Consider the following 17,122-nt stretch of genomic DNA (forward strand, 5'->3'; position numbering starts at 1 on the left):
ACCTCTTGTGGGCCCTGCTCATCGACTCCATGCTGACATGCTCCTCACCCTGTGGTGCTGGGAAATGGGCAAAGTCGGCAGCATCTTTGGCTGTGCTCTCTGGGCCTGCTATCCAGGCTTTGCTTCCTACAGCCTGGCTCACTGCCAGCCAGGCAGGATGACTGAAGTGAGGCAGCCCTCTCCGCTGATGGGCTTTTGAGTCCAGCAATGCAACCCCTGCCCCTGGATTTGTGTTTCACTTCAGGGTGTCCTGGGTCCTCCATTTTCTCTCTTCTGTTGCCTCCTGGTCTCCCTGAGACAAGGCAGGCAATCTCATTTCATTTTGCTAATAAACTTCACTTCTGCAGCATAATGAGCCCAGTGCCTGCTGGCCTCAGTTTCCCCATCCCAGGCCAAGAGCGTTGCTGGATGTTTCTTGGGCCAACTGTTCTGTGGAAGCAGGGGCTGTGGTGTAGGACGCTGAGGCTCCCTCACCAGAGCGGTTCTGGGAGATGGCAAAACCAGTGAGGACCAGGGTTAAAAATAGGACTGAGGCAATATGGCACAGATGAAAGATAGCCAGCTCTTGACCCAGCCAAGCCTGCTTATAGACAGATTCATGAAGAATTTAAAGTAGACCCTAAGTAAAATCCTCCTTTTATCTGGGTAAAGTCATCTGGTCCCTTGTGCAAAGTCAGAGGTTCTGCCAGACTGTCCTGGAATACCCTACTTAAATTAAGCTTTCATGATTGCATGCCCATAATGAGCAAGACACTGTGCTGGGACTTTACTGACAATCTTACAAAGATGGAGTGGCTGTTATTATTATCAGCTCGTGGCTGAGTCAAGACTTGAATCCCAGTCTCTTTGAACAAGAGTCAAAGCCCATATGTTCGAAGCTTTGAAGGGGGACAAAAGCAAACATGAAAAGGGTTAGGGAGCTGGTTACAAAAGTGTAGTCTTGGGACCAGCTACAACAGCATCACCAGGGAACTTGTGAGAAATGCAAATTCTCGTGCCCCACCCCAGACTTTCTGAACCAGAAACTTGGGGCTGGGGTCCAGCAGTCTGTTGTATTGAGCCTTCTAGGTGACTCTGAAGCAAGCTTAAGTTTGAGAACTACTGGGTTAGGGGATTTACTTGGGAAATGCGGCCCTGACTGGCCAGACACTATCGGAAGAGCTGGCCTGCTCTCCTAAGTCCCTCAGGTGGGGTGGGGAATCGCAAGCCATCAGTAGTGCTGTTCCCCTGCACATTGCAAAACTTTGAAAACATTCAATGATGATAATTGCTGAACCTATCTTTGTCAGACTATCAGATTAGAAAGGTCCAAACAAGCTGCCCCAGTCAAGTTCCCCCGCAGGTTTCACGTCCTCCAGCAGCTGACCTTGGAACTTGCAGGCCATAGACAAATGACAAATTGACAAATCAACCAGAAGATCCACATATAGGCAGCCGTGGCTGAGAACCAGAACCTCTCTACAGCTCAGTGTCACAGCTGGCCAAACATGGGCCACCATTGGAGACTAATCAAGCAGGGGCTTTACAGTCACCTGGTGGGGATGCTGAGGTGGGGACTCATGCATCTGATGGGGCTGGATGAGGTGGCCTTTAAGGGTCTCCAAGTCCCGAAACTCTATGTCTTCTTGCTTTCTAGGCTCTTTTTTTTTGGTCAATGAAGCTACAAGTGTTAAAGCAGAGCCAGCAAACCTGCTCTAGGAGCTGGTTCTTGTCTTCTCTCTTTGCTCAGTGAACTCTCTGAATTGGTGTTGCTTGCCAAGACATTTACGAGTACCGTTGATGGTTGTTTAATTTGCCCCTCCTTGTGCAGGGCTATGGCTGCAGGAGTGACCATAGTTCCAAGCATCCAAAGATTCAGGACCTGGTTGCTTCTCTGCCTCCAGCCCCTCTCAAGCCCAGAACCCTACCTGTTGGCCAATATCCATTTAGATAGGACTGGTTTCCTTGGGAGGCATGGGGACTTCCATTGTTGGAAGCTCTGGAAGGGTCAGGAGCTGTTACACATTTCCCTCCCTCGTGGCTTTTTCCTCCAAGTGGTGAAAAACATGCTTGGGCACAGGTGAAACATCCCTGAGGCACCTACCCAAGAGTAGGTCCCACTAAGGAAGAGCAAGCTTGTTTAGTCTTAATTTAGCACCTGGCCCAAGCACCCTGACTCCTCCTTTGTACTTAAATAGCTTCTTTCATCCAACAAGTTCAAAGCTGTCTAGAAAAATAAACTCACTTATTCTTGCACCATGACAGAGTAGGCAAGCATTGTTCTTCCCATTTAAGGGAAACAAAGAGGAGTCATTCTGTGATTGAGAGATCCGTCTGGTGACATGAAATGAGTCAGTGGGGCCCCAGGGTGATTGACCTGTGTTTCTTAAGTTCATATCCAATGCCTTGACTGAGTGTCACTTATAATTAAAATATTAGCTCTAATGAAACATTGTGTGTGTGTGTGTCTATAAGTGGTTTGGGCTCCTGGGAAGATAGAATGAGCAGAGGGGATCACTGTGCTTGAGGAGGGATGAAAAGCTTCCCTATAAACCAAACAGCCCATTATTAACACCATTACCACCACCACCATCATCATCATCATTATCATCATGTATCTTCAGCATCATCATCATCAAAGTTTACACTCATTGAACTCTCACTATGAGCCAGCCACTGATCTAAGTTATAATTTATATATAAGCTCATTTAATCCTTACAGCAACTCTATGAAGTCAATGCTATTGTTATCTCCATTTTGCAGATGTGGAAATCAAGGTTCAGAGAAGTTAAGTAACATGCCCAAGGTCACACAGCTACTAAGTGGAGAAGCCAGGATTCAAAACCAGACAGTCTGCCTCTGGCAACAGTGCTCTTAACCGCTGTCCTTTACAGATGCCAAGTCTTAGATTTTGCCAGCAGAAAAACAAAGCCGTAACTGTCCCCATTGTTTTGATTCTTTTCCTTGAAAGGAAATGAGAGTGTTTATGCTAGAGGAGGAGTCCCTGGGGTGAAAATGGTTAATGTGTTTGGCTGCTAACTGAAAGGTTGGAGGTTCGAATCCACTCAGAGGCACCTTGAAAGAAAGGCCTGATGACCTACTTCCAAGAAATCAACTATTGAAAACTCTATGGAGCACAGCTCTACTCTGACACACATGGGGTCACAATGAATCAGAACTAATTCAATACCAACTTTTTTTTAATGCTAGAGGAACCTTTTTGGATAATTTATGCCACAAAGGGCAGTGCAAATAACAAAAAGTCTATAATATCTCAAAAAAGGTTGAAGCTCGAGGATCTGGGCAATTCTAATGCTGAAATTGCCAAAGAAGTTTAATCCACCCCCTGCCATTACTAAAACTTTGCATATTGAGGAGGAAGAGAAATAGAATTCTGTTATATATGTGCGTAGTTTTACCATTTACAAACCACTTTCACATGTGTTATCAAATGTGAGCCCCCAAACAACCTTGAGAGAGAACCATAACCCCTGTTTTGTAACGGGGGAAGTTCATGCACAGGGAGGCCTCACAGCTGGTGGGGGACAGTGCCAGGCACTCAAGCCCAAGTCTTCTCATCCCTGGGCCATCACTCTTCACCACACTGAGCAGCTAAGGGCTTTGCTCGAGGTACATCTGGATAAGATTTCACATTCAGACCCACTCTTAAATGCTGGGGTGAGATGGTAGAGATGGAGTTTACAGAGAAAAGGTGTTCTAGGGCCTGAGGATCTCTGAAGGATAATTTTTCTGGTGCTTTCTCCCACCCTCCAGTGTGCTCCCTACCCCAACCACAACATTTCAATCTTCGACCATCTCCTGGGCTTCTTTGGCTCCCTCTTTATGCCAGTCATCATACCCAAATCTCCCTGCTCCCTTCCCCCTTCTTCTGCCCTGGTTTTCAGACACCCTATACAAGGTGTCTCAGTTATTCACATTGGCCTCCCAGGCCCTCCACCCAAATGCCTCCATACCCTAGTAGCTGTCTCTGATCTTGAGGATGGCAGAATTGTATCTGCTCCTCGGGAGGTCCATGAGCCATCTCTGTTTCTCTCGGCTAATCCCACTCCCTTTTCTATTTCCTCTTTCATTTGCTTGATCTACCCTTGCCTCTTTGCTTTCTTCTGCCCCATACCACATCCCTGGAATGGTTTCTCAACTGCACCTGCCAAGAGCCTCTTTCACTTGATTTGAAAGTCATCTCAGTGCCCAGGAATCCTCTGGGAATGCCGTGAGGCTGACGTGACGGGCAGTAACCACAGCCCCCACTTTGGTCTCCAAAGCTACAAGAATCAAATATAAAAAAAAAACAAAACCCAAAAAACAAATTACCAGGCTTAGTTGAAGAAAAGACTCTTAAAGGGGTTAGGTTTCCAAAGAGATTAATCCTTTGAATCCTACCTATGAGTCACCTAGAGAGTGGAGCAAAGGAAATCTTTGGGATACAGGTAAACAACCCTCCCCAGCCTCATTCCTTAATCAAGCGGTTCAGAATCATTAACCAGATCGAAATGACCTTGGAGTGTGGGGCAGGAGTAGGTGTGGATGGAAGTGGGGTGTAGGGGAAGAAATTTGGGGCACAGGTGAGAGGGCCCAACTATATTACATTATGTTAGAGTTAGGTGTGGACCTGTTTGGCAGAGCTGAGAGCTCCTGGAGGGCAGGGGGTCACATCATCTCCCCCCACCCACCATCCCTCCTGCACCTGGGACTGTGCCAGGCATATCGTAGATGTTCAACAAATGACTTCGGCACTTAATGTCGTGTGTGCAGTTTTCTAATTACATTAAATACAAACATACTTCCAAACATTCAGCTCACACTTCTTAAATATCTCACTTCCTTGCCTTCTGGTTATTTCTCATATATTTTTGTTGACCCGAATAGACAATTCTCTACTAGAACTATGATCTTTCTGTTTTAATTTAGCCCTGCGCCCAGCAAGAAATGTAAGGTGCTCAACAAACCATTTTGAATTAAATGGAAATAAAGAAAGTGGATTTGACAGTCCATTGCTCCATTTCTCTCCAAATGAATAAAATTTGCAAATATCCCAATCAGGAAATAGAGAGTACATGAAGTTCACCCCTTATCTGCTTGGGCTTATGGAGATCTTACAACCCTGGAGTTCCATTTTCCCCACTAATTCAAGAAGCAACTTCACTCAAGCCTCTTGATGTTTTGAAAACACTGCAAGAAAGAGGCTAGATTTACAAGCATGTGTACTCACCGGCCACTCCATCTGCTGTATCCATCTAGAATTCTTGTGCCATTTCACCTCCTGCAGGGTAGTCTGCAGGGAAAGGAATTGCCAGGAGTAATTAGCAGGTAACAGGGGTAACCTGTTCTCTCCTAAGTCCCTCTTCTGTGTGGCTGCCGATTGGCTGTGACCTGAAGCCAGCGCAAGCCTGACTATTCCTGCTCCCTTTTTCTTTTCTCCTCTCCATAATCCTTATTCATTCAGGAACAGGCAGTCTTGTGCTGTTACACTTTACTCTGCCTGGGTGTAGACAACAGTGGATTTCTCAGCCACCACACAAATCTCAGACTGGATCACAGAGAAGTTCTGGTCTGAAGACTTTGGAACAATGTCGCTTCTTCTCTCTGAGGCCCCAGGGGCTGTGGTCTCTGTGTCTGTTGACCTTTTGTGAGTCATCTCCCTTTACATCTTTCAGGTTGCTCAGCAGGTGGGCCACTCTCCTGTGCATCAATTTAGGTTCTCTTGGCCACTTCTCAGCTTTGCATTCTCTAGGTTCATTCATATGAAGATGGGCAAGCTTTGATTAGCAGGGCGCACATGGCCCTGAGGTTTCCTTCCAGGTTTCCTCCTTGCCTCTTCATGTTCTTATCTCTCTCCGTCTCCATCTCTTTCCGCTTCTCTGATCTTTTGGCGTTGCATGCAAATTCTATCTTTGCTATTTTGTCAACCCGTCCATGAATTTCCTTTCTTAGACCCTGAGCGGTCTCCTTTGACGAAGGTCTCCATGAGGCACCACTGGCCAATCAGTAGATAAGACCAAAGAGCTTGGAGGATGCTGCTGACATTTAGTCCATGCTCAGACTAAAACCTCCCAGGGTGGGGAGGAAGAAAGTGTTGAGAAACCAACTTCTTGCTGCAAAGACAGTGCTTTGGAGCAGGCTGACGAGAATTGGGGGGCAGGAGACCTGTGCTGTTCTCCACGAGTGAGCACTCATCGGTCTAAAGCATGTCTTTCCATTGTCCCAGGCCCAGGTAATATGAGATGAAAGCTTCCTGCTGACTGTTGCTCCTAGCCTTACATCCGTCTTCTGGAAAGTCTCAGTGATGCCTGCCTCAGGGGCTACCTATTTCTCCTTTTTAATTGCCTTGAAGGAAAACAAAGAAATTTTCATTTTATTTTAAGCCTGGGGCTTCTTTGTAGTGCTGTGGGACCTCTCATCTGAATGGCATTATAATAAGTGGAGATAATGCCTTTGGAGAGTATAGATGAAGGATTGTTTACTGAGACTCAAGCAGAGCTTCACATCAATACTGTCATGAAAGCTTGATGGGGAAAAGGACTCCAATAAATTGTCAATAAAAATGCAGCCCTGGCTGGCAGCCCAAGCCACAGAGGAGGTCGGGGTGCTGCCACTCAGGTGCAGGTGGTACCTGGTGGTGCCTATAATTGTGCAATTGTATATATTCAAAACTTCAGTCACCCTTTCCTCAAACATTCTAGTGTCTTCCTTTACCTCCCAAATCAACCCCAAATGACTCCACTTGCCTTGCAAAAAATCTTCTGCTTGGACTGTGTCTCAGCATTTTCTTTACTGGTACCCAGATGCTTGGATTCAATTATGTGGACCACAGAGGCCCTTTGGTACTTTTGTACCTTTGGTTCTTAAAGCAGATTGCATGTAACCCAAGGGTTGGGGGATGGGAAGCCCGGGGCAGGATATGGAGCATCTTCCTGGTGTATCAATTTAATTTAGAGAATTGGGGAAAACATTAGAAAGCCTAACAGGAAATTTTAAGCCATGATTTTTTTAATGTTAAAGCCAACAAGTTTATATTATGGAATATGAGGGAAAGTCACGTGAAGTTTTAAGACCAACTTCAAGGGATTTATTTCATGCTTATGGAGGTCTCTTGGGCTGTATCTCCTGATGTGCCCAGTGCACCGACTCACCCTGATCTGATGCTAGGGAAACCTCAGTGGAAAAGTTCCACAAGCACTTCCTTATTTCTTTATCTCACATCTGCAACCAGATAATTTCCTAGATAGTTTAAATGCATTTATATGCACCTCCAAGCTTGCATTTTTCAGCACCCTTGTAAAATCACCCTTCCTCCAGAACTTTCCCTGTTCTCAAACTAATTATCAAGCTTTAAAATTCCCCCCTCCACAATTCTTTTAGATGATATATAGGAGGTATTACATGGGCCCTTAAAACACAATGGGCTCTCCATACTTCTCAGTCATGGCCCAAGTCAACCCTTAACATCCACTTCAAGGCTTCTACGGTTTGGGATGCTACATCATTTAGGGATAACTTTCTTAAAGCAGATGGAGAGATAGTCTGCTGCTGCTACGTAATGTAACTTCTTTTTTGAATCAACCCCAGTCTCATCTTAGAAATGCCATTTGGGCTGGGAGATGAGTCTGCTTATGGGCCTGCAGGATCAACGTGACACAAAAAATGTCATTGGATGGACCAACACCCAATTAATGAGGGCAGATACTTGGGATGGACTGTGTGGCCTCTTTGAAGGTCTACCACAAAACTGATTTCATGGGTGTACTGTCTGAAGAGGAGTGCTGACTTAGCAAGAAGCCCAAGTAAAGAATTTTATGGGACAAGGGACTCTTCTGAAGAAGGCAAATAACAGACTGAAGGCAAGGGCATTTGAAAACCAGTGAAGTAAAAAAAAAAAAGAATATCATACACTGTGTCCACACCCTCTGTGGAGGGGGTATAAAGGCTCTCCAGAGGAAGGAGAACCACAGGCTCTGTGGCTTGGAGAACCTGGATTCTGCTTTCAGTCAGACATCTCGCTCCCTCCCAGCACCATGCCGTACACCTGCTTCCTGCCCAACCTGAGCTGCCGCACCAGCGTCTCTTCCCGGCCCTGTGTGCCCCCCAGCTGCCACAGCAGCACCCTGCCTGGGGCCTGCAACATCCCTGCCAATGTGGGCAGCTGTGGCTGGCTCTGCGAGGGCTCCTTCAATGGCAATGAGAAGGAGACCATGCAGTTCCTGAATGACCGCCTGGCCAACTACCTGGAGAAGGTGCGCCAGCTGGAGCGGGACAATGCGGAGCTGGAGGGCCGCATCCGTGAGTTGTGCCAGCAGCAGGAGCCCTACGTGTGCCCGAACTACCAGTCCTACTTCCGGACCATTGAGGAGCTGCAGCAGAAGGTGAGGGGCCTTGCTGTCATATCTAATCAAGGGGAGTTTGTGATGCTTCTCAATCTGTGGTTGAGAAGTGGCGTTTCTTGTACGCTATCATGATTCTTGTTTCCCCTACTTTCCAAATGGCTTTTTAAGGCATTCTAAAGAAGTTGGTGTTTTCATTTTTATTTTTGATCCTCATTAAGCAACCTCTTGTTCCTCAGATCTTGTGCACCAAGGCTGAGAATGCCAGGCTCGTGGTGCAGATAGACAATGCTAAGTTGGCTGCAGATGACTTCAGAACCAAGTGAGTTGCTCGGAATTAGTACTGGTGGTCACTCCTTTGTGCTTAATTCTAGTTAAATAAAAGGGATTTCTGTAGTTTTGCTGAACAAAAGACAATCCATCAGCTGTGAAGGATTCTGCAGAGGACTGGGGGGAAACAAGCAAAGGAATCCCCAAAATAGATGAGGATTCAAATCAATATGCTTATTTTGGGATCAATATTGGGTCTTGACTGAGCCTCCAGAACTCTGTCTTCTGGGTGTACTCACTGGAGGAAGCAAGAAGACAAGACAAATAAGGTTATCAAAGATCGTTTCTGTGGGCCGTGAAGGTCTGCCAGTTACTGCTCTGACCCTGTCCTTGTGCAGGTACGAGACAGAGCTGTCCCTGCGGCAGCTTGTGGAGGCAGACATCAACAGCCTGCGCAGAATCCTAGATGAGCTGACTCTGTGCAAGTCTGACTTGGAGGCCCGGGTGGAGTCCCTGAAGGAGGAGTTGCTATGCCTCAAGAGGAACCATGAGGAGGTGAGCCCTGAAATGAGAAATGAAGGAACTTGACTCAGTCTCAGGCTAAGGATGGCTTCAGTGATTTGGAGTGGTAGAACCAGGAGTAATAGGCTGAGGGTAGCTTATCAATTTCTTCTAAAAACACCAAAACAACATGATAAAAAAAAAACTTGAGATGAAACCTATCCATCATCCCAGATAGAAAGTATCTTTCACTCAAAATTGGTGCGTCATTTGGGTTTCCCAAAAAATTCTCTACCTGCTTGTGGTTGGTCACTGGGTTGTAAGATGAGTCCCAGTGTTGCTGCATCACCGCTGTGCAGTCATTTCTCTTCTTCAAAGGCCATAGCACCAAGATTGATGAATCTGAGTTTCCACCCTGTCAAAGTCTTGGTGGAAATTTACCTGGGGCTCCTCCTTCTCCTCTCTCCTGAGAGGGCCAAGGCATGATCTTACTTCTTACTTGATGGCAAGAATTGTTTAACATACAATCTGAAATTGTACAGCCAAATCTTTGCATTCTGGGATGATGCACAGCCAATCTGCAAACTGGGAGAGCCAGGAATTGGTCCACCCTTCAGTGGCATTTGAGTAAATGCTTGGGAATTCTTTCTGAATCCAAGTGCAATGGCATGGTAATGGTGAGAAGTGAGCTGTGCTGCATGGAACACAGACCACTTAACCTCAAATTGTCATGGACTGTTCCATTAAAAGTTTCTTTTCTGAGGAAATAGACTGACAGGGCTTTAACAAGTAATGCAATTTCTCGAGATCATTCTTCATTGAGGAGCATATTTTCTGCATCTACAGGAAGTCAACACCCTGCGTTGCCAGATAGGAGACCGCCTCAACGTGGAGGTGGACGCTGCTCCCACTGTGGACCTGAACCGTGTGCTGAACGAGACCAGGTCTCAGTATGAGGCCCTGGTAGAGACCAACCGCAGAGATGTGGAGGAATGGTTCGCCACACAGGTGGGTGTCTAAACACTTGATCACTCAGGACACAAGGCCCGTAGGGCCCTTAGACAGGGTCTGACCCCTGTCTTCTGCCCTCTGGATATTTCAGACTGAGGAGCTGAACAAGCAGGTGGTGTCCAGCTCAGAGCAGCTGCAGTCCTACCAGGCAGAGATCATCGAACTGAGACGCACAGTCAATGCCCTGGAGATCGAGCTGCAGGCCCAGCACAACCTGGTAAGTCTCCTCAGGTCCTGACAGAGTTCAGGGTCTTGGAGTAGTTGTAAGGATTGGAAATTGTGAGGAGGAGGAAGGGGAAAGATAAGTTTTTGGAGATTCTCTGAGAACTGAGTTAATACCTTGGAAGAAAAGGACCTTATATGATGATCTGTCATCTTTCTTCACCACAGAGAGACTCTCTGGAAAACACGCTGACAGAAACGGAGGCCCGCTACAGCTCCCAGCTGTCCCAGGTACAGTACATGATCACCAACGTGGAGTCTCAGCTGGCGGAGATCCGGTCTGACCTGGAGCGGCAGAACCAGGAGTACCAGGTGCTGCTGGATGTCAGGGCCCGGCTGGAGTGTGAGATCAACACATACCGGGGCCTGCTAGAGAGCGAGGACTGCAAGTGAGTATACAGCTGGAGATGTTTGTTGAAGCCATGTACACACGAGTGTACTACTCAGTTGGGCTCCATGTAAAGATTGCATACCTTGGAACAGAAATCATGCCTTTGCATGAGACATGCTCAAACAGAACTCAGAAGGCACAACATGGCCATCATTATAAACATAAAATTGTTTGATGGCAAGAATTATTTGATGTACAGACTGAAATTGTGCAGTCAATTCTTTGCATTCTAATGTGATAATATTGATATGTAATCAATGCTATTGCTTTACATTTTGCAATACTGTATTGTACAGAGGGTGCATTTCCCTACATTATCTTATTTGACCTTACAGGCTGGATCAGTATTCTTCACATTCTACAGGTGAAGAAACTGGGGCTTGGAGAAGTGGCTTGCCCAAGATCATCAGCTAGGAATGGACAGAATGGGCACTAGAAGTGAGATTTGCAGAGTTCCCATCTAGTACTTTTGGAGCTATGTGACAGGAAGGTCATTAGCCATCTATCTGATAGTGAGCTTTGCAGCAGGTGAACCTGTGGCTTCCTCTGTTACAGACCAGGCCAAGTCCTGACAGGCATTCACTCTTGGGGTCTCTCTAGTGTATGATTATGAGCCTTCCTCAACTCATCTGTCCACATCATTCTTTGTTTCCAGGCTGCCCTGCAACCCCTGCACCTCAACCAACGCATGCAGCAAGCCCATCGGGTCCTGCGTCTCCAATCCCTGCGTCCCCTGTGCCCCTCGCCCCCGCTGTGGGCCCTGCAACTCCTTTGTGTGTTAGAATCCAGGGACTGCCAGAGGAGCAAGGATGCGGGGCTCAGAGCACCAGTGCTGTGACCTGGCCCTGGCTCATTCGACAAAAAGGGCCACCAAACACAATTTACATGGCTGGAGGTGCCCCAGGAAGGCAGCCAAGAAACTCATCCAAAGCCTCCAACCACCTCCATTTCCTGTCCACCTTTTCCTTCACTGGGGTCTGTTCCTTCCTCTGAAGTGCCAGTGGCCCTTCCTTGCAACCTCCTAATAAACTTGATTTCCCTGGCAAAGCAGATGCCTTTCTCATTGGTATTCATTGGTTTCAATGTACTCATCACTTGAGTACTCTATAAAACGCCACTTGAAAATCAGGCCATATAATGGTCTGACTCAAATGCAAGAGCTGTTGGTGCCTGGAGGGCAGATGGTTGGCCTGGTGCCCTGGAACCGTGGGTGAGGCAGCCCAGCCCCTGATTACTTCTATCAGGAAGCTGAGCCCCATGGTTAAGAGCCCCAACAGGCAGGCCAGTAGGAAGGAGGGCAGGGAGGTGCAGTGCCATGGCCCCTACCTCCCCTTGACAGTGTCTGGGTTTTTCTCACTCTCTCCTCTTGACCTGGACATCTCCCAGAGCTTCTTGTATCTAAATTTGAACTGTGGATGCATGAGCTGGTGGCAGGAAAGAGGCTCCAGAAGACTCATGCTTTTTTCATTAGGAAGCTTTGGGTCCAACATTATATTATTATGGTTTATTGGGGGTCTAGGCAGCTTTAGAGACCTCCAGCAAAGGGATACTCTGGCTTGCCTGTCTTGCCCAGGACTCCCTCCTTTTCCACTGTGTGGGAGAGATTGTGGTCAGCCTGGGCCTCCAGCCACTTTCGTTCCCTCACTGGCTTGGGGAGACACCATCAACTCTTCAGTAGATAATCTGGCTTTTCTCAATTCAATTCAACCAGTATCTGTTGAATACTTACTCTACAGACACTGGATGGTGGGGTGAGGAGAGGCACATAAAGAAAGACACAGTTCCAGGCTGTAGGTTATTTATGATGTGTCATAGGGGATAAAACTACTCCTCAAATAGTGCTACTACACGGCACAGCCCCTCTGGCACCGTGAAGAGTAAGGCTGGTGCAAGAAGCAAGTCTTTGGATACTGAAAGGGGCAAGCACTGGGGACTGAAGGCATCAGTGTTTAACAAGAAAGATCATCTTTAACTCTAATGAAGATCCATGGATGTGATAAACATGACTTGCTAAAACTTCAGAGGGTCATTTTGAAATGAAGGGATCAGAGAGACTTCTCAGGTCTCTGTCCGTCACAATGAACGACCTGAGGCAGGTATTGGACTCCACTTTGGTGAAACACATCCCTGTGCACTGAAATGATCAAATGAACAGAAATGATAATTTTTGTTTTTGATAAAGCAACTATTCTTTCTACCATAATTTCTCCCTTGATCCTTATTTTTAAAACTCAAGTTCCAGGATGGATTCAGATTCATGCATCTTACTACTTTGGTTGCGAAAAGCCTCTGACCTTGAATTTGTTCTCTGCTGTGATTTGCCACTATGTCTGTGCTTTCCTCCAAATCCAACGTCAAGTTCAGTCCAGAGGACCTCTCATTTTGCTTGTTCCTTTACTTCACATCCTGCTTATATGTATTATTCTACAACACCATGAAAGTAATTAGCTCCTGTGGTAGGCAGAATCATGGCCCCCTCAAAGATGGCCATGTTCTAACCTCTGAAACCTGTAAATGTGTTAGTTTACATGGCAAAGTCGAATTAAGATTGCAATTGGAATTAAGGTTGCTAATCAGTTGACCAAGGAGCCCTGGTGGTGCAACTGTTAAGTGCTTAGCTGCTAACCAAAAGGTTGGTAGTTCGAACCCAGCCAGCAGCTTCATGGGAGAAAGACCTGTCGATCTGCTTCCATAAAGATTACAGCCAGGAAAACCTTATAAAGCAGTTCTACTCTGGTCACATGGGGTCGCCTTGAGTCAAAATCAACTCAATAACATCTAACAACAACAACAACCAGCTGATCTTAAAATAGGAAGATTATCCTTGATTATTTCAATGATCCCTATGTAACTACAAGGGTTCTTAAAAGTGGAAGAGTGAGGCAGAAGAAGAAGAGTCAGGGGGAAATGTGACTATAGGAAAAGGCCAAAGTGATGCAAGAGGGATTTGACCTGTTCTTGCTGGCTTTGAAGATGGAGGGAAAGGGCCATAAGCCAAGGAATGTAGGTGGTTCTGGAAGCTGGAAAAGGCAATGTCTTAGTTATCTAGTGCTGCTGTAACAGAAATACAAATGGATGGCTATAACTAACAGAAATTTATTCTCTGACAGTCTAGTAGGCGAGAAGTCTGAATTCAGGGTGCCAGGTCCAGGGGAAGGCTTTCTTTCTCTGTCAGTTCTGGGGGAAGGTCCTTGCCATCAATCTTCCCAGGCCGAGGAGCTTTTCAGTGCAGGAACACCAGGTCCAAAGGATGCACTATTCTCCTGCCTCTTGTTTCTTGGTTGTATGAGGTTCCCCTGTCCCTCTGCTTGCTTCTCTCTTTTGTATCTCAGAAGATATTGATTTAAAACACAACTTAATCTTGCAGATTGAGTCCTACCTCATCAACATGACTGCCTCTAATCCTGCCTCATTAACACCAGAGAGGTAGGATTTACAACACATAGGAAAATCACACCAGATGACAAAATTGTGGAAAATCACATAATACTGGGAATCATGGCCTAGCCAAGTCGACACATTTTTTGGGGCATACAATTCAATCCATAACATCCTACCCTTTGGCCCCACCAAATTCATGTCCTTACCACATGTAAAACACATTCACCCCATCATATCATAGCCAAAGTCTTAATTCAACTCCAAGTCCAAAATCCAAAAATTCCTCTTAATCTGTGAAATCTAGAATACAGATTATTTGCTTCCAAAGGCCAATGGTGGAACAGGCACAAACTAGACATTTCCACTACAAATGGGAGAAATTGGAGGGAAATAAGGGATAACAGGCACCAAGCAAGTCAGCAGAACACATTATATTAGCTCTCAAGGCTTGAAAATAATCCTCTATTCTCTGAGACCATTTAGGAAATGGTCCTGCCCTCCAGACTCTGGGGGTTGGCCACACTCTCTGGAATCTGGGTGGGGACCCCTCAGCCTTGGGCTTCAGCTCCACCTTCCAGGCCCATTGGAACAGCAACTCTGCTCTCTCGGCTTTGGGAAGCCCTATTCTCCTAGTCCATCTGAGTGGTGACTCTGCCCTTTGGGACTCCAGAGGTTGTGGCCCTACCTTTTGAGACTGAGGTACTCTTCTTCCTGTGCTCCTTGTCTCTTCAACTTCTGCTTCCTGGCTCCTTGGCCTTTTGGCTGCTAGGGACTTGCAGCCTGTGTCTGCCTGCTGGGGCAAGTGTTCCAAAGCTTTTTAGTTCCACTTGCGCCAGTAAACTTTGGCCAGAAGGCACTCGGCTCTCTTGGTGAGTCGTGGGTCGGCAATCCTAGCTCCACTGTTAAGTGCTTGGAGGCATCCCACTCTACCAGGAAGCCTCCTGCCAGAGGCACTCAGCTCTAGCACAGTCTCTCGCTGGTCTCTTGGTCCTGCTGCTGCCATTTTTATGCTGCTGGTCTCGCCATCTGTGCTGACTCTAGTGTAATAGCTTTCGTCACTTTCTTCTGAGTCTTCACCAGAATTGTCTGTGACGTCCATAATTCCACAAATAGCCTCTTCAAGGCAATTTAGGCTTTTACTACTAAAAAAAACTACTAGGCACTTTAAAACTCTTCCAGCCTCTATCCATTCACAGCTCCAGGGGGAAGGCTTTCTCTCTCTGTTGGCTCTGGGGGAAGGTCCTTGCCATCAGTCTTCCCCAGTTGAGGAGCTTCTCAGTGCAGGGACCCTGGCTCCAAAGGACATGCTATTCTCTCAGTTCTGGTTTCCTGGTTGTATGAGGTCCCCCTGTCTCCCTGTTTGCTTCTCTCTTTTGTATCTCTAAAAAGAGATTGATTTAAGACACATCCTAATCTTGTAGATTGAGTTCTACCTCATTAACATAACTGCCTCTAATCCTGCCTCATTAACATCATAGAGGTAGGATTTACGACACAAAGGAAAATCACATCGGATGAAAAAATGGTAGACAATCAATATTGGGAATCAAAGCCTAGCCAAATTGATACATATTTTTGGAGGACACAATTCAATCCATAACAGGCAAGAAACTGCATTTTCCCCTGCAGCCTTCAGAAAGGAACAAAGACCTGCCAACACCTTGATCTTAACCCAGTGAGTCAAAACCTTGATTTTAGATCTGTGCTGGGTGTCTGACCTACGGAACTCTAAGATAATAAATTTATGTTGTTTAAATCCATTGCATTTGTGGTAATTTGTGATAGCAGCTCTCATCTATCGAACATTTACTATGAATTAGATAGAATCCATTTCTTTTTGTAAAAGTAATATTTAGAAAGAATCAGTATCTTAACATTCATGACAACTCTGCAAACAAAGCCCATTTTACAGTTGAGACAATTGAACCTCAGAAACTTGCTTGAGATCACAGTTGTTGTTGTTGTTGTTGTTAGGTGTCGCCGAGTCGGTTCTGACTTGTAGCAACTCTATGCACAACAGAACGAAACACTGCCCAGTCCTGCGCCATCCTTACAATCATTGTTATGCTTGAGCTCATTGTTGCAGCCACTGTGTCAGTCCACCTCGTTGAGGGTCTTCCTCTTTTCTGCTGACCCTGTACTTTGCCAAGCATGGTGTCCTTCTCCAGGGACTGATCCCTCCTGACAACATGTCCAAAGTATGTAAGACGCAGTCTCGCCATCCTTGCTTCTAAGGAGCATTCTGGTTGTACTTCTTCCAAGACAGATTTGTTCGTTCTTTTGGCAGTCCATGGTGTATTCAGTATTCTTCGCCAACACCACAATTCAGAGGTGTCAATTCTTCGGTCTTCCTTAATCATTGTCCAGCTTTCACATGCATATGATGCGATTGAAAATACCATGGCTTGGGTCAGGCACATCTTAGTCTTCAAGGTGACATCTTTGCTCCTCAACACTTTAAAGAGGTCCTTCATTGCAGATTTACCCAATGCAAAGCATCTTTTGATTTCTTGACTGCTGCTTCCATGGCTGTTGATTGTGGATCCAAAGTAAAATGAAATCCTTGACAACTTCAATCTTTTCTCCGTTTATCATGATGTAACTTATTGGTCCAGTTGTGAGGATTTTTGTTTTCTTTATGTTGAGGTGCAATCCATACTGAAGGCTGTGGTCTTTGATTTTCATCAGTAAATGCTTCAAGTCCTCTTTACTTTCAGCAAGCAAGGTTGTGTCATCTGCATAACTCAGGTTGTTAATGAGTCTTCCTCCAATCCTGATGCCCCGTTCTTCTTCTTATAGTCCAGCTTCTTGTATTATTTGCTCAGCATACAGATTGAATAGGTATGGTGAAAGGATACAACCCTGACACACACCTTTCCTGACTTTAAACCAAGCAGTATCCCCTTGTTCTGTCCTAACAACCGCCTCTTGATCTATATAAAGGTTCCTCATGAGCACAAATAGTTGTTAGCAATGATAGGCTTTGAGCTAGGTTCTATCTACACATAAGACACTGCGATTAAGTTT

The 17,122-nt window shown here is 46.0% G+C and overlaps 1 protein-coding gene across 1 annotated transcript; it reads left to right on the forward strand.

Moving 5' to 3' along the window:
* Positions 1-7,969: 7,969 nt before the first annotated feature.
* LOC100666757 (keratin, type I cuticular Ha1) lies at positions 7,970-11,496 on the forward strand. Its single transcript, XM_023553683.2, has 7 exons — positions 7,970-8,361; positions 8,559-8,641; positions 8,988-9,144; positions 9,937-10,098; positions 10,193-10,318; positions 10,492-10,712; positions 11,370-11,496. Exons 1-7 carry the CDS (start codon positions 8,014-8,016, stop codon positions 11,494-11,496), a joined length of 1,224 nt encoding a protein of 407 aa, XP_023409451.1. The 5' UTR covers positions 7,970-8,013.
* The last annotated feature ends 5,626 nt before the right edge of the window (positions 11,497-17,122 follow it).

This window comes from Loxodonta africana, chromosome 18 (genome assembly GCF_030014295.1).
Source record: "Loxodonta africana isolate mLoxAfr1 chromosome 18, mLoxAfr1.hap2, whole genome shotgun sequence".
Classification (NCBI taxonomy): Eukaryota; Metazoa; Chordata; class Mammalia; order Proboscidea; family Elephantidae; genus Loxodonta; species Loxodonta africana.